This window comes from Taeniopygia guttata, chromosome 1 (assembly GCF_048771995.1).
Source record: "Taeniopygia guttata chromosome 1, bTaeGut7.mat, whole genome shotgun sequence".
In the NCBI taxonomy this organism is placed as follows: Eukaryota; Metazoa; Chordata; class Aves; order Passeriformes; family Estrildidae; genus Taeniopygia; species Taeniopygia guttata.
The window spans coordinates 27,870,068-27,893,277 of NC_133024.1; the positions used below are offsets into that span (position 1 = coordinate 27,870,068).

At 46.4% G+C, this 23,210-nt stretch overlaps 1 protein-coding gene and 1 pseudogene across 2 annotated transcripts in view; both read left to right on the top strand.

Annotated features, from left to right (window-relative positions):
* LOC140683670 (uncharacterized) lies at positions 1–21,169 on the top strand (annotated as a pseudogene).
* Positions 20,836–23,210, top strand: part of SCNN1A (sodium channel epithelial 1 subunit alpha) — a 7,718-nt gene continuing 5,343 nt past the window's right edge. The window contains exons 1-3 of one of the 2 annotated variants that reach the window (XM_072925822.1): positions 20,836–20,851; positions 21,716–22,089; positions 22,485–22,740. In XM_072925822.1, the coding sequence (XP_072781923.1) occupies positions 21,740–22,089; positions 22,485–22,740 (606 nt within the window). In that variant the 5' untranslated portion in view covers positions 20,836–20,851; positions 21,716–21,739. Of the gene's footprint in view, positions 20,852–21,284; positions 21,453–21,715; positions 22,090–22,484; positions 22,741–23,210 lie in introns of those variants that run through there. The other variant, XM_002193464.6, reaches the window with a different exon arrangement.

Here is a 23,210-nt window from a genome sequence, read left to right on the forward strand (position 1 = left end):
ATGTTCCTGGTACTTGCCTAGTATCTAATTTACACCCTATATTGTTTCCTACCAATATCTAGAAGGTGGTTATAAAGATAATGGAGCCAAGGTCTTCTCAATACTAGCAGGTGATGTATCAAGGGACAGTGACAAGAAACCAAATCCTGGTAAGTTCAGGCTGAACTTCAGGAACGACTTTTTTACCAGAAGGGCAAAAAAGCATCACTGGAACAGGTCCCCAGTCTCTCCACTCTTGGTGGGTTTCCAGATTTGGTTGGACAAAATTATGGTGACCTGACTGAGTCAGAGGTTGGACCAGAGACCTTTGGAGGTCTCCCAGCATCACTTCTCTGATTCCACAGCATCACTTGAGAGTCCCACAGTGCACCAGCATCTGCCACTCTGGCCTCACCTGCTTCCCTTAGCTCAACTAGATGGTCCTTTGGCTACTGCTTTTGTCTGCTGTTGCTTCTCTCATCACAATGAGTGTATTCTTTCCCCTTGATGTTTAGGCCTCTGTTCATTGATACCTCCTTGTCTGTCATCACATAGTGATTTAACAGGTTTTCATCTCCCTGAGTAGGAAAACAGATCTCCCAGCAGCTATAGCACCACTGAATGTCTCTCTGGAGCTCAATGCCTTCACGGTAAAGCTGTGCTTTGTTGGAATATGTGGGTGCCCTCTGAGAGCACAGATAATGCTGGACAACAGTGCTGGCCCCTGCAGGGCCAGGGGAGCACAGGCAAGTACATCTCAGCCTGGCAGGGACTCACAGGGTGTGCTGGCAGGTGTGTGTGACCTTACCCTGGAGAGGCAGTGGGAGCACCAGGCAGAGCAGCTGGACACATCTGACACCTCATGGCTCCTGAGCATAGCTTCTGCAGGAAGAGTTAATATTCCTTGTGAGGCTTTTCCAAGCAGGACTGGACTGGTGAGTGAGGATGGGACTGGGATGCAGAATCTGTATCCAGACTGCCAAGCTGTGTCTGGTGGTTATCATGGTTTCCTGCAGGTGTGTATCCATGATTTTAGCTGCCCACAGCAAGGGTGAGTTCTGTTACTGTGAGGAGAGGAAACAGACCAGCAGAGAAGCAGCCAATTTCTCCACCTGTGTTTGAAAGACAGAGAAAAGGCAGCAGTTAAACACCATCAGAGCTCATCCACTTCCTGTCTCACAGCTTGTTTCATCCCCAGTGATGTTTCTTCCTGCAAAGCCAGGGCTGAATTGGCAGCTGCTGGTGGCACTACACGCCCACTGGGTTAAAGGGGAGCTGGAGCTGGCTCATGCACTGCAGAGTAACCATCTTCTTTCCAGCTGAAAAAGGTTTTGCAGGGGGAAAAAAAAAATGAAATAAAAATGAAAAAAAAAAAAAAAGCTCTCTTCAGCCTTCAAGTCTTTCACCAAAAATAAAGTAGTCTAAAAAGCAAATACGCAGAGAGGTGACTGCTTTCAAACGTTGCAGGTTGGGAAGGGCTCCTTGACCCCAGCAGTTGTGCCTGATTTCCCTGCTGCCTCCAGGCTCCCAAGCTTGGTGCAGGAAGAGTTAATAGGTTTAAATGTCGGGGGTTTTTTTCCCTGTAGTCAGAGTGAAAGTGAGGCAGCTCTGGTAGCCAGTGTGAGGCTTCTCCTGCACCCCCACCCCTGTAGTGAAGGTCACCCCGTGGAAACAGGGTCCTCCTAAAGGTGAATGCTTTTCCAGAGAGGAAAATGGTGAGAGGGATCCACTGACAGTCAGTATCCATCCCCCATGCAGAATCCCTGCTGTGTATGGTCTGGGATGGGGAGGAGGTGGACCCTGAGATCCCCACACACAACTTTCAGCTGCCTGGTGAAGGCCCTGCCTTATGTCCTGGCTCATGGTCACTCTGTGGCTCTTCAGCAGGGTCAGCATTGTCCTGCTGCTCAGAAAAACCCACTGCAGCAGCCAAGGAGGGAGCAATGCTGACTACAGGTGACCAGGTGGCCAAAAGTCCATGTGGCTGTATCAAAGCTGCTAGGAAGTGGGGACCCATCCCTTGGCTGCAAGGACTGAGCCTGGGAGACAAGAGATGTAGCATTTGTTTGTTTGTCCACTCCACAGCCCCAGGCCCAGCAATTACTCAGCTGTGTTTGGTCAGTGAGGAAGGGAAGTTCCTGGGGGGCAACAAGAGTCCCCTGTCCTCAGGCACTGAAACTGCCCTGCACCCTCCTACCACTGCTCCCAACACCCGTCATCACAGGTTGCTCAACTCCTTTCCCTTGTGGACAGACTTCTGTATTGTGCTATCAACAAATCAATTCCCTGTTTACCTCCTCCAGAACTTCCAAGAATTCATGTCATTCCAGCAGTGGCATCATTTCAGAGAGGTGTGAAGACTAGTCTGACCTGCCACAATGCAGAAATTCCTCTCTCAAACACACATTTCTCCAGGCACTGGCAAAGCTGAGATGGCCCCTTCAGCATCACCTCCTGCCTCAGCATCAGCTCAGTCCCAATGCAGGCACCAGCCACCCAGAGCTACCCTGGCAGAGCCCATCTCTGTGAGCGCCCATCTGAAGGCACCAGGTAGGTGTCAGGGGCAGAGGGACAAGTTCTCCAACCTGCCCAGACTTCCTCACACCCCACCTACCCACCACGGCCATCAAAACCTCTGAGTCACTCCACATCTTCCTGGTTGCCCATGCTTTCTTTCTGGCGTCCTCTCATAGCCATTCTCTCCATCCTCCTCTACCCTTTCACTTCTTCAGCTTTTATTTGACTCCATGAGGCTCTGAGGGGGTAAACATCTCATTTGCTTCAGGGGAAAAGAGATTTTATGACTGAAGGTGAAGCAACAGAACAAAAGTCTGTATGAAGTGGGCTGGACCCCAGTGGACAGGCACAAGCAAGCAGCCATGCCCCAAGGAGTTAGGCACACAGCTGGATCCCATGTTCAGCTGGAGGCTGAAGCTACTGAGGAGCTTTAGCAAAAAATGCTTCCCCCTGTTGGAGCTGCTGGGCTTCGCACTCTCCTTGCTGATGTCAGATTGCTGCTGTGTCTCCTGACCCAGCAGGGAACAGCAAGCCACACTCGCAGTTTAACAGAGTCACGGCACATCAGTGCAGCCAGTGCCCCTGGCCCTGGCTCTGTGTGGCTTTGGCTCACTCGTTTCCTGGGCTGTTCAGCCGCGACAACTCGCTGGCTGCTCTGCTGCTCCTGGCACCACAACATCACCGACCCTTCTCTTCCTCTGCAGAGCAAGGGACATCCCAAGGACAGGTGGGGGATGTTATTGCTGCTGTCATCTTCATCACTGACCTCTTCACTGTGCTCAGGAGAAGAACAGGTGGGAGTTTAAAATGCTGAGCCTCTTCCCTGGTGGTCGAGATGCAGAGAAAAGCATCTGCCTCTCCCCTGCACTGCTGCTTGAGAGAGATGGAGGTCAGGATATCCCAGGATCCTGCAGGGAGAGGGGGGGAGTGGATGAGCTGAAGACTCATTTCTGGTGAAAGGCAGCACGGGGTGATGTTTTGCACTGCTTTAGTCTTACTGCATTTTACTTCTTTTATCGTTTCTCTCTCCTTTTCAGATAAACCAAAGCCTCGGCAACATGGAAAGGCCTCAGAATAGAGGACACCTTTGTGCCACTCACCTGCAGTCCTTTGCCTCCTGTCTCTTGACACATCCTGCTCAGGAAAGCCAGCCCTGTGCAAATATTAACAGAGTGCTTGGTTGGTCTGGGAGGGGGGGGCTGCCCTTGGTGGAGGAGCTGAGTGACCATTCAGGGATGATCTCACAGAAAAACACATCTTCACCCAGGGAGGGAGCCCGGACAGCCTCAGCTCCGTGCTGCATGGCTGTGCTGCAGGCAACAGGCACACACTTTTAGAAATGCCTCTTTTCTGCTTTCAGAGAAAAATACATTGCATATAGGTGTGTTTGTATGCCTGCATGCATGATGTGGAAGCGCAGGTACATGCATGTATGTGTCCATGCTGTAAGTAGATATACAGCATGTATGTAGATGTGTACCTGCAGATGTATAGAAATACACTTGGTCAATGCCTGCAAGGCATTAACCAAGATCTTTATGTATTTATGCATTTTATCTGTGAAGCTGAGCATATATGTAGGCAAAAATTGGCATTTCAAAATGGTAAATCCTCAAGCAGGGGAAGTTATGGGTTAAACTGATGGCAAATCAAGCAATCAGAAAAATAGAACTCCCCAGGAGAAAGCTGCAATAAAATTTTTATTAATAGACATTTCACTGCTGGGAGTTTACAAGATAAAGATGGTCTGTGTCTCTGTAGTTGTGAAAAAAAGACACTCAATTCAACACTTTTCTGGCCTAACAGGGAATTTGAAGGTTAAGACTTAGAAATCTTGTATAAAACCAAGGGGGGGGGGGGGGAGGAGGGGGGGGGGGAGGGAAGCAGAAGGAAAGGGTATGGAAAGGAGGTATATGGCACACAATAAAAATGAGAATTTATGAAGCATACAAGGTGATAAGGAGTGTTCAAAATAATCTGGAAAGACTGGATTGCTGTAAGTGCTAAAGGCACTTGGAAGCAGTTTTTTTCAAAATACATTGAAAACTAAGAAATAGCAGTGAGAGCCTAGGCTCTTACTGGGTGGATATAGGTAAAACTGTTGATAGTGATGACTTTTGATGGAGGTTTCTTGATACAGAAAAGTTACTCATTTGCATACAAAAAGAAACAGATTTGTGTATTCACACTACAAGAGGATAGTGAAAAATTTCTTCATCTTTCTACAAACTAAGGAAAGTTTTAACAGCACCTATTAGGCATAAGTATTTTCAGATCAGTAGCCAAGCAAATTTGCATCTCAGAATCATAGAAAAATTTGACTGAGGAGGCACTTGGCCCAATACCTGGAGTTTGGTATTTAAAAATCCTGGTGTACTAGGGAAATCCCAAGGTCTTGGAAAAACCTGTGCCAGTGTCCAGAGATAGAAAGTGAGATGACAACTGACTGTTAAATGGTTCTGTAGTAATAATCATAGGTAAAAGAGGGTGAAGTTATTACAAGTTAGCTAACAGATGTTTCAACAATTCAAATAATTTTCATAATTTAGTATTTAAGAAAGAAAGTTGTGAGAAACAAACCTGACTTCATTCTTTGACAAAATAATACATTTGGTTGATGAAAGCACTGATGCAAACAAATCAAGAAACTTGTAAATTCTGAAGAAGGGTAACATCTGTATACATCACAATTTGCATTACATGGATTAAGTAGCAGCTAACAAGCAAAACTTCACTGTCCAAAAAGAAGCACCAATCACTGCTGAAAATGTGTGTCTCTGCAAGAACTGTGCTGTTTAATAATTGCACCGGGAGATACAACTGTAAAAACACTTTTGACAAAATTTGCAAATTTCAAGGTCAGTAGCTAAAGGAGAGGGAGTCCTTCAGATGAGCACGAGGCAGGTGAACATCCTCAGCCAAGACAGGATGCTCAGCGGTGTTAGTGGAGTCTCGTCAGGTCCTGGACCACCACGCTCCCTCAGTGCTGTTGATCCTTGAATCCCTCTGAATTGTCTGACCTGTGGGAACACCTAAGAGTGGCCAGGGGCAGAGTGTGACTGCTGGTGGAAGCAGTTTTTGCTCATCTCCTTTCCTCTTCACTTTTAATGCCACTGCTCTGGCTCAGGACTCAGGGAAGCTTCGTGGACGGCCCGCTGGACTCGGACACCCCCGGACACCCCCAGGTGGGTGTGTGAGCGCTGGCTGCTGTGCAGACAGCGAGGAAGACTCCTCCAAGAGCAGGAGCCTCACTGGCAGCCACTGGAGAAGTCACGGTCACCTGTGGCTGAGAGTGCGGAGTTCAAAGGCTGCAGCTGCAGCACCCACCCACAGAGCAGCCGCCCGCACGGCTCTTCATTATCCCGAAAGCCTGGAGAGGGTCCAGAGCACAATGACAGGAGCAATCAGGAAGGTCAGAAAATGCCTGACAGGGACACTCTGAGCTATTAGTCAGGTCTCACCAAACCAGAACCTCTCAGTCACACCACAGAAAATACCATCACCTGCAGAGAAAGGCACAATGAGAATCAACCACTGCAAGTTTCATGTAGGCACGTTCAGAGCAGAATAAGACATCACATCCTCAGCAGTGAGGATGACTGTCCTACCTAGCAGTCAGTCAGAGGGTTACACTGTCTTTTAAGGTATTCAAGTAAAGGTCAAGATAGTTTTTTCAAGCTGTCCTTTCATAACAATAATAAAATAAAATAAAATTACATCAGTGAAAAGAGACACTGGGTAAAATTCCAAGGCCTGTGTTACACCGGAAATAGAGCTGGCAGTTTGTCTGCCTTTTTGGCCCATAAACTGACTTTGAAGGAAGGAAAAATAATGGAAATATGGAAGAAATGCATTAGGAGTGGCTGTATTCCTCATAAGGAGAAATATACCATGGCATTTGATTTTGTTGACTACCTGCTCTCTGATACTCTCCACTAGAGTCTGCAATTACTGCGTCTCTGAAGGTCTCAAGCTGGATTTAAATCACAAAAACAAGTGAAGTAGATACTCTGGAGCAGAAAAAAGTAATACTCACTGATAAACAAGGTGACCTTGTGCTTAACAGCATACTCGTTCCATTTTAAATATAAAACACTTATTACAGAAAATGTCACTGAGACTGAGTGCATCAAATATAAGCTTGATTGCATTAAGAAGACAGGGATAAAAAATATTAGTCGTTCTGCTTCTCTGGGAGACAGCCATGCTGCCTTCCAAGGTCAAATGTGCCGTGGCCAAGTGCCACATGGCATCACTGCCTGGCCACGTGGATCAAGGAGCAGGAATCTGGTCATCATCTGATTAGCTTCTGGGCACACCAGCCCATTGTAAGGCACACTGTGTCTGTGCAAATAAATATTAAATTTAGGCATTTAAAACTAGCTCTTTAGTAGAATTGTTGGATATAAGATACAAAATTTTATACATGTTTTGTCAACCTGCAAAACAAAAGATTAAGTTCTTTGCACTTGAGCCAACAAAGATTACTTGGAGGCTGTGGGCTGCATTGTTTTGTGGATACGGACAAGCCAGAATGTCTAAGGTGTTATTAAAAGAGCAGATATTTTTCAAAGAATAAAGCAAAGCTCAAGATTATATTTTCCCCGTAGGTTCCACTTGTTTGATTATGCCTCTGCTCACCCAATTTTAGTTAGCAAAATAGATTCAGCAGTTTAACTACATTGGTTTAGAAGCACTTTATGAACAGAGCTGAAGCTCAGCTGCCTCCAAGAAAGCATACACTGACCAGAGGTAAATAATTTAAATAAACTGAGTTTCTTCAACCTTACACTGTATCACAACCACACATTCTGCAGTGCTTCCAGAGCTGTGGGCTTTGTTTCTCCGGCACAGGTACAGCAGCACAGGCAGCGTGCTCAGTCAAAGCCCTTTTTGGGACATGGCAGACACAAGAACAGGAGAGGCCACCCCCGACCCTCCAGCCATGCACCTGCCACCCCTGTGACACTGGAACTCAGTGTACCACAGGAAAGACATGGCTTACCAAGGGTTGCTTTATAAGCTGTAGGGATGTCACTCTAGAAACATGTGAGAATGCTGGATGGAGCTCTGAGCAACCTGGTCCAGGGAAAGGTGACCCTGCCCAGTGGGTTGGAGCTAGGTGATTTTTAAGGTCCCTGACAACCCAAACCATCCTTTGATTCTTGGCATCTCTGAAAATGTCAGAAGCCTTGAGAGTTGTGCTCACCCTCATATCTAATTGCCAATGTATCACAGATCAGACTGTAAAGAACTTTTTATTTGGTCTGAAGGGTTACAAGGATACAACTTCCTGAAGAGTACAGAATGCTGACCAAAGACACGTCCTCACTAGCGCTGCGTGTTTGCTTCTCCCAGTGACACCAGTCTTCTGCACTGAACACTCTGTCTGACGTGTCCTTCACCTGGACTTCAGTAACATGAGCGGTGATAAGCTACAATGGATAACAAAGTGCCTGTAACTTTTCATATTTTCTGCCTCTCAAAAAAGCCACAAACAAACAGAAACCACACACACACAAATCAAAAAAAAAAAAAAGGACAAAGAAGAAAAGGGAACAGGATCAGTCTTTTTGTTTCTCAAGGCCTCCAGCTCTGAATTGTGTCCCAGGCAAAACATAGGACTCAAGCTTCCTTCCAGAGCATGATGTGTAACATTAAGTCAGTCCAGCTCCCACCCACTGCAAAAACATGCTCCTCCTCCCAGGTCAGTTGAGAATTCCACTTCTCCCAGCACACCCAGGTAAGTTCCCATGCATTTCCTTCAACGAGTGATGAGCAGATGCTGGAAAATGGCAGATATTCTCTCCAGATGAAAAATTAACTGAGAAATTCAAAAGACCTGTCTGGAATGGAGAGGGTTGATTTCAGGCTCTAGCACCAGCAACAGTTGGCAGCAGCCCCTGTTGAGGAGAGACAGCAGAGGAATGGAGACCATCCCCACCCATGTCTCCAGGTAGGTTTGCAGCACTGAAAACTCCTTCTGAATCAGGAAAGGATAAAGGAGGGGAAAGAGACACAAGCACATCCCTCTGTCACTGCTGCTGTCCCCTTCCCCAGGAGCTGGGTCAAAGCACCTGGACCACCACATCCCTTACGTCCTGCAGCAAGAGCCAACCACTCCACAAGTCCTGGCTGGCTCCAGTACTACATTCATCCAAGGATGCATCCAAACCTTCAGGAGGTGGACCAGAGCACACATACTGTCAGGTTGACAGAGGACAGTATGAATGTCCTGCTGGGGACATAAGCACCATGGAGTGGTGTGTCAGGCTGCTCCAGACCCTCTTAGTCTCTAGCTGTACTTAATCTCTCATCTTTTTATTCATGTTATCTTCATCTGAAGCCCAAACAAACCTCAGAAACTGTTCCACCGCCTGCCCCTGGCCAAACTGGGGAATCACATTCAGCCCCTTCCCCTCCTGGTACCACGCTGGGGGTAGACATTGGGTTACACATTGCTCAGAGCAGTTTCAGCCATTTTACTCCAGAGATCCTTTAAGACTCTTGGACAAATGCCATTGCTCCCAGCAAGTTGTTACTGTTTGCTTTGTCAGTGTGTTGAACAGCCTTTTCCGCAGCCGCTTCAGTTTCAGACAAGTTCGCTGGCAAACCCCACCCAGTTGAAGAATGGGTTCTGCCACCCTGATCTCATCACTCAGCGCTTCACACAGGCTGCAGAGGTGTCTGTGATGGCCTTATCTCCACTGGGCACTCCCTGCACAGCCTGATCACTGCTTTGCCCTTCAGAACATCTGGCAGGTGCCTGATGCGTTTCAAGAGAGATCTGTTTAGTTTTGATTCCTTTTGCTAGCTGTTCCTTGTTTGACCTGGCTTGCTGCCTTTCTACATGAAACATTACAAAGTTTCTCTAATTTTCCAGTTGTAGACAATCCCAGATGCTTTTTGGAACTTCCCTTACCCCACTGGACAATTGTTTTTGTAGCCCACAAGAAAAGGTGTTCACCCCGTTTTCCAGCCCATGAGCGTGCCCAGTTACCAAGGATGGCAAAGCGTGACAGGAGTGACTTCAGGTGATGAAAATGTGAAAGGGGTGACACTTTTGGATACACAGCAGAAAACAGCTGTGGCAGGTGCTGTTATTCAGTGCAGGGCGCTGGAATGTCACCGAGAGAGGGTGAGAGGAGTAAGAGGGAACAGCAACAGTGCCCCAGCAGGTACAGTGATGTGGTGACAAGAGGAGGCAAAAGGGGTTAGGGACAAATGAAGGGCAGTGGCAGAGGGCTGTATGGGGTGGTAACACTGATTTCCCACCATACCCAGGTGCAGCTTCCAGAGAAGGAGGGCACAATTTTCTTCTCTTTTTGAGTTCATTCACTACTGCTCTTTCCATTCAGCTCCCTCTCCTTCCCTTGTCAACTCTACTTTTTATAATTTTCTTTCCCGTCTTTTTAAAACAGTTCTGAAGTCCTGTGTTTAGTATTGGTTTCTTTACAAATTCCTGGTTTTCCCTTTTTTAATATTTCTGCACATACCTAAATCATCCTCACAGACCCGTTCTCCCATGAAATACCATCAACATCTTATTAAGTCCTTAGCATGAAAGATCAATTGTCTCTGCTGCTATACATGCACATCCTCAAACCAGGAGCAAATACTTTGAGATTCTTTACTGGCAGGGGATATGAAATACAAAATGCCTGAGACCCCTTGAAATGGACCATTTTTCAAAGGAACAGAGGAAGATTCTGTAAAAAACAACCTATGTGTCTCACTTGATGAAAATCCCTTCCCAACCCCAAAATTCACCCAGGAGTACAAACTTCTTGGTACATGAGATGTATTTGAAGCAGCTGAAATCTTGATATAGAGTTAAAATAATAAAGGACAGAATGAAACAGTGACTATAATGAAGAAATCTCACTCTTCTCAGTATCACTAGAAGTAGTCAAATGGCTTGACTAGGATTCATGTTTTGCTGGCGAACCTCTTCTGCTTAAAAGAAAGAATGAAACAAACAAACAAAATTAACGTATTAATCCAGATATTCGGAATCCTACAGAGGACAAACCTCAGATTACTTCATTACAAAAACTGAGACAACACCAAAGAATATCTTGTTACCTAATGCTTAACTTGAATTTATCAAGCTACGCTTTGAACAAAATTTAGGTTCTTTGCCTCCTGGGCCATTCCAGACCTTTAAGACCATTTCCAGATCGCTGCGTCACTGCTGGCCTGGGATCTTGCAAGGGAAGACATAAAACCTCTCAAGCAGAAGAATGAATTGAACATTGGAACAAATAAAAGGGAGACTGGAAAGCAGGGGTGATGCCTTCTGCTCCTCCTTTTGAGAAGGGTGTGGTGGGAGGTGCTCCTTTGGGCCATTTGGCAACGAAATCCGGCCTTGCCCATAAAAGAATTAGGATTTATAGATTGACTTTTGTTCTTAAGGACTTAATTACATTTGGATTCCCTTTTCAAGGGTATAGGTTTGGGCTTGTATTTCAGAGGAGAGATCACCATCAGCAAGCAGAGCTGAGAAGCAGAAGCAACATGAAACCACTGGGATGGGAGTGCCTGGGGAGGGCATTTGGAGAATCACATGAGGCGGTATCAAAAATCAAGCTGAACACAAGCAAGGCTGTCCTGTCAGCAGCTCTGGTAAAGCTGCAGGCAGGCAGCAGGGAGCACCTGCGTCCGCCGAGCTGTACCGAGGCCGGTGCTGCTTTGGGCTCGCAAAGGAGCAGCCCCAGCCCTGCCATCTCTGCTGGCTGGGGAGCAGCAGCTGCCGGATGAAAAACTGGTCTGAGGTGGCTGCTCCTGCCTCCGATCTCCAGGAACAGGCAGGAGAGATCAGGAAAGGGGTGGGGACAGAGAGCCAGGGAGTCAGGTGCCTGTGATAATGGTTATATTGTTCGGGCTGGAATGAGGAAATTGAAGATTTCACCTGGGGAGAGCAGGGGAGGGTGGGGGGACGTCAAAGAGGCTCCATCTCGATTGCCCACTTATTAATTGTCGCTCAGGACAAAGCAGATGCAGAACCAGTCCTAGAGGTTTGCTGGCTGCTGCTCCAGCCTGGACTGTCCACCCAGCCTCCAGATGTGTGCTAGCTTCAATGTGCCAGTGGGTGGGAATTTTGATCTGGCCATTTCCACACTTGGTCCCGTAGCAGCAGGACTGGAATGAGATCACACAATGAGTTGTGTGGAGCTGTGGATCTGGCTGAGTGATCCTCCATGAGGGAATGTGCAGCAGAGGTAGAGCTTGGTGACTGATTCTCTCGTGCAGGACAGCGGGTCTCAAGTAATGAAGATGGCAGCTGGCTCGGACACAAAGTAATGTGGCTAAATGGTCTTGGTCACTGGGCTTCTTCAGCACCCTGCCTCATACACCATTTCCAAGAAATAATATCCCTTACCCTGAAATATGGATGACAGATGGGAGTCAGCTACATTTTTTAGAAGCTAATTCAGGTTTGCCAGATGAGTCTTCTGGGGTCCACTCACCTTGACTTCATTCTCCTAGCAAGAGAGGCTGGGTTCCTTCCACCCAGTCTCCAGCAGGACTTTCTCAGTCCTACAATATTTTGTTTTCATTATTCTGCCCATGCTGAAAGGCACGGATAACACACAGCGCTTGTTTTCCCCTGGGGCTCCCTTTTGCTTCACCAGAGTGGCTCTCTGCAGCCACTCTGCTCCTACAAGGTACAAATGAAGACATGCACTGAAAATCAGCCTCCTGGGGAAGTGAAAGAGTGGAAGTGTGTACATGGGCATGCTCTTGTTGCTTTTTTGGGACAGACACCACTGCTGCCTGGCAAGTTACATCAGTAGCAAGGGAGAAGGCATTCAACAGACCAGTAGATTGGTTTGCAAATCCCTGATGCCTGTTAATAATGACCTTCTTTGGAGATCACCACTTCTGCCCCCAGGGAGTCCCTGCACCCTGGGGAAACAACGCCCTGCTGAAGACAGCAGCCATTCAATGTGTGGCCTCACACCCACCCATCTTTGCCACCTACTGTGCTGGGGCTTCTTTGGCCAAATAAACTTACAGCAACATCCATAATGCTACTCCTTGGCTGTTCAGACCACTAGTTTTAATGCAGAAAAACAGAAACAGCTGCAGGTAATCAAAAAATAATCCCAAAATAATCACCGGTTTTTGCTTTGTAGCAGAAGGAAAGTACAACTGCATATACAGATATATGAAAGAATTAAATGAATCAAGGGTCTTACAAGTAGTTTAAAAACATGTATAATTTGTTACACTTGGAATCCATACCAGACAGGAAGAGATTTTTCTTTTTTTTTTTTCCCCATCACAGCACGGACAGTAGCAAACAAGCTTGTAGAAAACAAGCTTGTTCTATTTTAAAATGTTGTGTGTACTACACATCATTATAAAATTCCTACCTGGGCAGATAATCAACGTAACTGGTAAGGAAACATTTCAAATTTGGTGCCATAAAGAATGATTCATGTTTACTCAAAGGTTGTTCAGTAGCAATAAAAAGCAATCATGCATTCAGAGCTTGTGAAGATGAAATATACAGAAGCACTGGCCAGAACAACAGGGTGCTTCCCATTTCACAAGAAAAGGAACTAGTGACAAGGATCTTATCAGCACAAAGCCCATTGGATTTAAAATGTTTTTAGAGGTGGAGTAAATATGATGAACCAAAACTTCCAAGGATGATTTGTAGTGCTTGATGGAAGATCTTTCATCCTGTTGCAAGACTTGGGATTTCAGAAGACAAATTATCCCATAATTGCTGAGCCTGAATGGCAGTGAGGGTTATAACCATCAGTGCCAAAACCAGTTCCATCAGGTGTGACTCACCTTGATAGGTCAATTCCTCTGGATGGAAATATCCAGAAAGTTTTGGACGGCCAAAATGCTCAGAAGACTCTTCTGTGAAGAAAGCTTGAGGGAGGAGTGAACCTAATCACCTAAACGATCAACAGGAGTTGCTTTTGCAAACTGCACCAATAACTCCTTACCACTGTCTTCTGTTACAGTGCAGTGTGCCTGAGGAAAATGGTACCATTTATGACTGACAATCTGGGTCAGAAAATGGTCACTTAAGTGATCTACTTCATGTACACACTAGGGAAAAAAAAAACAAAAAAAAACCCAAACAAACAAAAAAAAAAAAACCAGCACAAAAACTGGGAAGATGTAAGTAATAATTTAAAAAACCCAACCCTGAAGAGTTAGCAAATTCTGATCTTCTGATGGAGATTGAGACTGGCAGCTGAGCTGGCAACAGGAGACTTGTCTGCATTGTCTCTAAAGTATTTGAGGAATCAAGTGATAATTGTTTTGTAGCAATGTTAAAGTTTTGGCCCCTCTGTGCATTGGCAGTCGATCTGCAGCACACTTGTGTGACCATGGGGACATAGGCACTTTTACAGAGCCACGGCCAAAGGTGACATTCGCAGGACTGAAGCAACTGGAAGTCACCTCAGGGCTGATACATGCTCCAAGGTGTGACACAGCAGCAGATAACTCATGGCAGCCGAGCAGCACACTGGGGGCACAAAGAGGGAAAGGGGAATTGCTCAGAGCACAGATGTCAGGGCCACTGGAAATGGTCAAAGGGCCAGTACACGGCTTTTTAATTCTTAAAAAACCCCCAAACAACCCATGGATAAAGTCTTCTGGAAAATAAATTTAGATGTGTATGTGTATAGAGAGATACACAGATAGATGGATATTATAATTATCTGCAATTCTTGTTCAAATCTGGTCAAAGGCCAAAAGTTCTCCCAAACAACATGGTGATGGAAATTGTCAGCTATGACAAAATGCTGAGAAAATTGCTTTAGACTGTCATTTGAACACAGCAAATCAGTCCAGATGTTTGAGGTCTTAATTATTCCTCAAGTCAAAAGAAAACAAAAAATGTAAGTTACCTTTGTCTCACACCAACAAAGAGGACTGTATTTCTGAAGTAATTTGCAAAGATCAGTCGAAGACAATTTAAAATCCTTTCACATACTATGCAAATCAGAGAATGCCTACGGGTTACCAAATTTGTCTGTAGTTGCTAGGTAGGTGCTGTTAACATAAATGAGTATAAAAGATACTCATTTATAAAAGGCATTTTCAGGGGCAAAATAACTTTTGTTACTCCAATAAGACAGAGTCACAATTCCAGTAAAAGAGAGATGGTATTGGAAGATTAGTCCATTAGTGTAACAGTAATTTCAGGAAATTGTGATAATAAAAGTCACACAAGTTTCTCTTTGTGAAGCAACTGGATTACATCTCCATAGGTTCCACTGGTAATTGTAAGCACCAATGCTGCTTAATTCCCAGTCACCAGGTCTCTCTGAGCACATGAAACTTGCAAGTGGCACAAGTCAGCTCTAAATGACATTTCCTACTGGCACTGCCTAAGATGGGGTACTAGCAGTGAACACCAGACTGACACTGAAGATGGTGGCAAGCATCAAAAGCCCACTTTATTGCAAAAGCCAGGCTCTTCTAGCAGTTAGCTGGTTATTACATAGTTTTAAGGCACAACAAGCCCAAGTCAACCAATCAGCATACACCAGAACCTGGACATGCAGCAGTCTCCGCAGCACGTCTCTCACGTCTCCCTACCCCTATTCCAGCTGAGTCACTCTCCCATAGTCCTCTTTTACTTAGCCAAAGTAGCAGGCCTGAGCCATGGTTTCACAAGGGCAACAAGGCTGACAATTTCATCAGGCTGACAATTTCATCAGGCTTCACCTATATACAACAATTCCCCTTTTCCTGTTTTTTATGCAAAGGGTTCGTGTACCCTGATGTTAGAACAGTTTGCACTTGTAAGGCCATTATCTTACTAAGAGTATTACTGGTCATCTGCTGGACACGGCATAAAATACATGGAATACAGATGACAATCAATAAAAACCCATTAAATACAACCATGCCACTGACAAAGAGACTCGCAGTATAGGAGAACAAAAGGATAATGTCCAAGGTCTCCTAGGAAGTGGAAATAAATGGCTACTGTTCTAAAGTTCATATGGTTGGAGTTCAGGAGGCATGCTGTTTAGGCAGGAGGAAGTCCATTAGCTGGAAGTGTTGACTTAGACATCACTGAATGTCTGTTTGGAAGCCTGGAGCAGGGAATAACTGCAGAAGGTTAGTGGGAACACAATACCATGACGATGACATAAGGCCGCTGTTGGCAGGCGGGCTCTGTAAGTCTCCAGACACAGCCATGTTCTGGCAGTCCTACTTCTGCTCCTGCCTTGGCCACAAGAGCTGGATGCTCATTAGGTCACTTTTCATTGGGCCTCATCCTCTCAGAGGTGATCCATGTTTGTCCAGATGAGCAGGCAGCCACCTTAGACCTGTTGGCAATTAAACACATGCGTACCTTCTCCCCTAAATCAGCTGGGCCTTGCCATTGCACATCCAATTGGGAATCTTTATGTAGAAACTTTCAGAAATTGGTTCTGTACATGCAAATCTTCAGAGCAGTATCACACTGCTGGGGATTATATTTGATGATTTGTTTTCAAAACTTCTAGTGTAAATATTGCATTAGCTAAATGTTCTTGAAGAGCCATATGCCTCTTTTGGATTTTTTTTTTTTTTGAACATGCACATTTCTCACTATGAACATGAAGGCAACATGAAAGTAAAACAATACACATGGTAAAGCAACAAGCTCACACTAAGCAGCCATAGGCAAGGAAATACACAAAATCAGTAGCACACAAGAGATAGGACAGTAATTAAAAATTATACAAGATCAGTTCCCTAAATACTGTACTACCACCCAGAGTCTGCAACAGCTGACAAGTCTCATTTTCAGTGAGGACATGAAGAACCATTCCTGGGTAATGTTTCCAAGTTCACTTTAAAAGAAGTGTAATGAGCCCAAACTGGCAAGTCAAAGTGACTGGAGTATTGTTTTTATGCAGAAAACACCTGGGTTTGTTGGTGTACTTCCCAACCAGATAGAGCTATGGCTTGGCCAGAGCCAAGGCCTTAACTGGAAGACTCTCCCTAACGTTCCTTAAAAACAAGCCTCTCCTTAACAGCAGCTAGGAAAGTTTCCTAAAATGATGGATGTCTTGCAGATAGTTATACAAAGATATGTCAAAGTTGGTAAAGCAGCCAGCTTTGTCATTTATTCTCAGTTAAGTAGTATCTTTTGGACAATACCTGACATAGGAAGTCAGTGAATTCATGTAATGACATTAAAACAGAATAAAAACAAGAAAGAAAGTACTAAACAGCTTACAACTAACAACAGTCATAATCTGGAATTATTACTCATTCTTCAGTGTTACCTATGGAAGATAAAACAGCAGCAATTGTTAAAAATAATTATGTCAATTAATCAGTGTGAAACATTTACATTCATAAAATCCTTGATGAAATTAAGGATTTAAGAAACCATATCTTCACACATTCTACACAATTTACTATCTTATATTTTTAAACAGGTGGCTACTAATGTTTCATCAGTTATTTCAGTTGGTTTTTATCTTATCTCTAAAACAAAATAACTGTATCTTGTAATTCAAATGAGCAGATATTAACAAAAATTAATCTTAATAGAAATGACCAGAACTTAAATTTAACAGAACCCTAACCTTCCAGAATTTAAATGTAATAGAACTTCAAAGTAACAATATGCAGGCAAACAATTGCTTCGTAACTGAAATAGCAGTAGCATGAATTTACTGGAGAGATTATAAAGGTGTGCCAAATATGTTGTGATTTTATGCATTCATAGTGAGGATTTTTCTGGTGTAAGTAACTCTTTGCTAGAGCTTTGTTTTTGTTTTTGTTTTGTTTTGTTTCTAAAGTGCAGCTTTACTCAGAAAATGACAACAGTGTAGTTTTTGGCAAATTGCCCTGCAAACCTGCAGCTTTTTGAGATTGCCTGTACAATAGATTTGAGCTTGGCCTTATAAAGGCCAATGGGATATAAATACTCAAGGCTAAAACAGTAAGAACTTAGTTATATAATAATGCCATGAGTTTTACACAAGTAACTTGGTTAGGTTAGTGGGTGTGTAAGACTGATAAACTGTTTTGATACCAAAAGAATCACAATAAAATTACCTTGTTAAAGCTGTGAGGTAAAAAGCAAGAGAACTGGTAAAGCTGGGATAAGTTTGTCTGCCTTTGCAGAGGAATTTCATATTGTAATTATAACTAAGTCTCGAACAGCTACTGCAGATAAAGTTCAAGGTTTGTCAGGAATGTGAGCAAAAGAATGTCTAATTTATGACTTGTGCCAACTGCAGGCTTGAAAGTTAATTGCTGTTTCGTTAACATCGACTTAAAATATTTGCATGGAGGGATCCCCCGAATTTTCTGAGGCACTGTATCATATAAATATGAACCTTCTTGTCCACAAACAGAAACATTACCCACTTGCAACTATTTTTCCAGGTATGTAAGTTTTTAATTACCGTGGTAATAGCTAACACTGTTATAATTGAGCAAAGAATCAGTGTCAATTCAGTTCAATCAGACCTCAAATCAAAATTCCTGAAAAGGGAGCACACACGCCACACAGCAAGCTCCACCAATCATGCAATATATCAATATCTCTGCCAAAGAGCCCAGATCCTGCCATGCCACCCATATGCATCTCAGCAAGTGTGAGGTGGGGGGGCTGTACCATCTGGGGGCCCAAGAGGGGACAGGGGAGCTCTCAAAAGTTGGGGGGCTTTCAAGCCTGGGGAATCCAGGTCCCAGAGTGAGTGGAGTCCCATCAATGCCATCCCAGACATGGTGGTGGCCGCTGTGGCTACAGGGCCTGATGCTACTGTGAGACCACGCCTTGGGCAGGGGTATCAACCAGGATCCATGTCCTGGATCTGTGCCCAGAGTTCATTATCTGCATCTGTCTAGGACTCCCTGCTGCAGGTGCACACAGGTGTTTTTAACATCAAGGTCTCACTCATCTAGGAAAAAGTTACAGGGTTTTTTAACCTGTAATAAAAGCTGCTCCAATGTGGAGAAACAACTGTAGTATCTGTAAGGCTCTGCCTTGCCAAGCCGCAGTACATCCCATCATTGCAATCTGGTATCCTGGTGCTTTGGGTCTGCAGGGCTTTGTTGTTGGCGCCAGACCTCTTCCTCACCGTAATCCCATCTCCCATCGTTCTTAGGCAGATGAATTTTGACTTTTGGAAGAGGGGTATTAAACAGAGGAGCTCTCATGAGGCAGCAACTGCTGCCTCCCTATTGACTTTTAATCGTGGCACTGAGTCCCGAACCAAGCACTAGCCACATCATTAGCCATCTTCTGGCTATTTCGTCCCTCTTTGTAGCTGCTTCCCATAAGACTTGCCTTGCTTCTTCCCCTGTTTCAACAAAAAAGGCAGTCTGTACATCCACTCTCACCCATTTCTTTTGCACCAAACAAGCAAGGTGGGTAGCGCCAGCTTCTCATATTTAATACTTCTCTTCTGTAATATTCACAGTAGAATGTTCCAAACAGATTTTTCTTCTGCTGATATTTGAGGCCAAAGTCTCTGTTCCCAGTCGCTCACCTGGAGTCAGGTGTCTCTGCTTTCCTAAATTATCCGGACTTTCAGGCTCTCAGGTCTGCCTGTTTTGCTTGACTGAGCTCCACCACTGGCTGCTCTCAGGTTCGCAGTCTCAACCCTAACAAGTCTGGGGTCACCATTAATGGTGGACACAAAACTGATGCTGAAGATGGTGTCAAGCATCAAAAGCCCACATAACTGTAAAAGCCAGGCTCTTCTAGCAGTTAGCTGGTTATTACATAGTTTTAAGGCACAACAAGCCCAAGTCAACCAATCAGCATACACCAGAACCTGGACATGCAGCAGTCTCCGCAGCACGTCTCTCACCTCTCCCTACCCCTATTCCAGCTGAGTCACTCTCCCATAGTCTTCTTCTACTTAGCCAAAGTAGCAGGCCTGAGCCATGGTTTTACAAGGGCAACAAGGCTGACAATTTCATCAGGCTTCACCTGTATACAACAGGGTACAGAGCTGCGCAGATTGTCGGCCCAACCCAGGATACTTCTAATCAAGGGATGGTTTGGGTTGGAAGGGGCCTTAAAGGTCATCTAGTTCCACCCTTCCCCCTGCCATGGGAAGGGATACCTTCCACTACATCAGGTTGCTCAAAGCTCCGTTCAACCTGGCCTTGAACTCTTCCAGGGATGTGGCATCTACCATTTTTCTGGGAAACCTGTTCCAGTGCCTCACCAATCTCACAGTAAAAAATTTCTCCCTAACATCTAATCCAAACCTTCTCTCTTTCAGTTTGAAGTCATTCTGCCTTGTTCTATCACGACATAGCCTGATAAACATCCCTTCCCACGTCTCTTGTAGCCCTGTTGGATACTGGAATGCTGCAATAAGGTTTCACTGCAGACCTCGCTTCTCCAAGCTGAACAACTCCAACTCTTTCCCTGCAGTCTGCCTTCACAGGAGAGGTGCTCCAGCCCTCTGAGTGTCTGCATGGCCTCCTCTGGACTCTATCCAAAAGGACCATGTCCTTCCTGAGTTGGGGGCCCCAGAAGTGGGTGCAGTAATGCTCTAAGGAAGCTGCATTTTAATAAGCATTTGACAATATTAGTCCGTTCACCTCCCACCACCCACTTTTTGCAAGTTTTATCTTGATGAAAGTTCAAAATTAATTTACTGGAGATACAATTAAGTTTAGAACTGCACGGGAAACTATGCATTTGCTTTGCATTGCTCTTTGTCATGGGACAGAGCTAGCGGAACACTCCAAATTGTGGCTGTAGGTTTATAACAAGCACCCGACACAAGGCTGTTTCTGGCATACTGACACTTTACTGCTGGCCTCAAAAGTGTACTGCTTGCCATTTCCAAGCGTGGGATTTTGCAATATGAAGAGGTGAAAGTGGCTGAGTGTTTTGAGTCACTAACCAAACCACTGCTAACTCAACAAGGATCAAAATTCAGTATCCAAAGACTCTGAACAAGGAGTTATCTGAAGGAGGTCACCAGAAAAAGAAATAAGTGAAAACTTCAGAGACAGCTAGTTTAAAAGAAAACCAATGAGAGAAAAGATTGGTAAAGGAGTTTCACAGTTATAATGACGGGAGAGTGTTTGGAACTTTCAGTCACATTTTGCTCAGAGTGTTCATTTCCGTGGTCCAAGGAAACATTGGAAAGTTTTGGGTAATGCCGGGAGGCCTCGATTTCCCAGGCACAGCTCAGCGAAACAAGTTCCCACTCATGGTTGGGCCAGGTAGTTGCGGACACAAAAGATTTCTTCAGTTAAGGCACCATCAAAGGCGATGCGGTAACTGAGGTGTATCAGTGACTCGCCCCCAGCCTTCTCTGTCCCAGCTTCATCCCCCTCGCAGATCGCACCCGAAGCTCGCGGCTTTGCCCTTGGAAAGCACAATTTTGCGGTGAACGCAGCGGTCGGTGGCAGGGCAAGGTCTCGGTGGGCACGGACCGTGGGGGTTCCCGGCCGGCCGGCGCTGCCGCGGGGACCAGCACTGCCAACTTTCTTTCTGCATCGCCTGGGCTCGCCGGGACGCCGCGTCCCCGCCGGAGGGGATGGGAGGAGGAGGTTCGGGCTGCTCGGCGGCCGTACCTGGCGGGGGCCGGGCTCCCCTCTGGGGGACCGGGGGGCCCCGCTGCCCCGGGAGCGCCTTGACCCCGCCGGCTCCGCCAAGGTCACCGCCCCGACGTGTCCCCTTCCCCCGGCCGCCGCCGCCACTTGAGAGTTTAAAGAGGCTTTTCTTCCCCGGGAGCGGCGCCTGAGGGAAGGGGAAGGGGCCGGGGCAGGAGGGGGCAGGCGGGAGGGACAGGCGGGAGGGGCGGGGAGAGGCTGGCAGGGCAGGAGCCGGGCGGGGTGCTGGCTCCAACTGGAAAGGAACCGGTCCTAGCCCAGCCGGGGAGGCTGCAGGACAGCCGGCAGCGCCGGGCAGAGCACGCCGGCCCCGGCCCCGGCCCGGCCCGGCCCGGCCCGAGCAGCCGCCGCCCGCCATGGGCACCGCGCCCCCCGTCAGTGCCGGGCCCCGGCGGGGCGGGCGGGGGGCGCAGCCGCGGCGGGACGGGACGCGGCTCTGCGCGGGGGAGGATCGACCCCGTGTGAAGGGGGGACGGGAGGGCTCGGCGGGACCTGCAGCCCGGGTGGGGGTCCGGGAGGAGAGGGTGAAAGCAGCGGGGCTTGCGGAAGATGGTGATGCAGAGTCGGTTTGTGCAGCGGGCAGGGCTTCCCGGAGCCACAGGCTTGCTGGGCGACTAATTCTGAGTTTGTGCTGTAGAGTGGGTCTGTGAAGGCAGGGAAGATGCCAGAAGGGGAGAAAATGAGACAATGTAAGCAAGAAGAGGAGCAACAACAGAAAGAAGAGGAGCGGGAGGGTCTCATCGAATTCTACAGTTCCTACCAGGAGCTATTCCAGTTCTTCTGCAGCAACACAACCATCCACGGGGCTATCCGCCTGGTGTGCTCCAAAAAGAATAAGATGAAGACAGCCTTCTGGTCCGTCCTCTTCTTTCTCACCTTCGCCTTAATGTACTGGCAGTTCGGGATCCTCTACAGGGAGTACTTCAGCTACCCTGTCAACCTCAACCTCAACCTCAACTCCGACAGGCTGACTTTCCCGGCCGTGACACTGTGCACCCTCAATCCGTACAGGTAAGACATGGCCTTGCAGAGATGTTGACTGCCTTGACTTTGATGGGTGCAGGATAAAAGCACATACTCTGGTTCTCCTCGTGGTCCTCGACAGCCCACCGTTGTAGCTGTGCTGGTGGAAAGGCATTTCAGAGGTCTTTGCTGCTGCAGGGCACTCACAGTAAGGCATGTGAGCTTAGGCAGCTCTGCCTGGTGGTGTATTTAGCAGGCTGCGATGTAAACTGCCACAGGGCTAGAGCAGATTTACTTCTCTCCTGCAAGGTAGCCTCCAGCAAGGGGTTAGATTTACAGCTGGTGGCAGGAATCACCCCAGCAAACTTTGCTGCATGTCCTATTCAGAGCTGTTTGTGTGCATCCAGCCCTAAATCTGCTGGTCTTCTCTCCCTCCTGAACAGATACAGTGCCATCCGAAAGCAGCTGGATAAGCTGGACCAAATCACCCACCAGACACTGCTAGACCTCTATGACTACAATATGTCTCTGCCACAAAGAGACTGGTCCACATCGTCCACACAAAGGCGTAGCTCAAGGAGCCTGCTCCATCATGTCCAGCGCCATCCTTTGCGGAGGCAGAAGAGGGACAACATAGTCAACTTGCCAGAGAACAGTCCCTCAGTGGACAAGAATGACTGGAAAATTGGCTTTGTTCTGGTGAGATCCGTAGATACCCCATGCCCTACCCACTCCAGTCTGCCTGGCTACTTTTGTCTTGTTAGACCCTCGGCCATGCCTTTCCTTACATAGAAGTCTGATTAATCTCCACTGGCTTTTGCTAATGACAGATAGAGATAGAGCTGAGCCCTTTGCTCCATACAATCCTGCTCCCCAAATTCTATCCATGTTCATGCAGGGATCAGGGGATGTGTCCAAGTCAGTGTACGTCTCTTCCCAAGAGCAGGAAAACCTTGTTCTTCCTGAGGGTACATCAGCCTTGCAGTTGCTTTTGAGAGCAGTTTATCAGCATCAGCTGCTGCATTGCCCAATAATAGCAAAGGAGAAAGTATTTGATGGTCCTGGGCCACCTGAATTGTAATCATGGTCGCAATTGCTCCTAGGTAGCAGCTTCCTCGCCCTAGGGTATCTGTGTTTGCATTTAAAAAGGCACTGAAGGACTGAAGCTA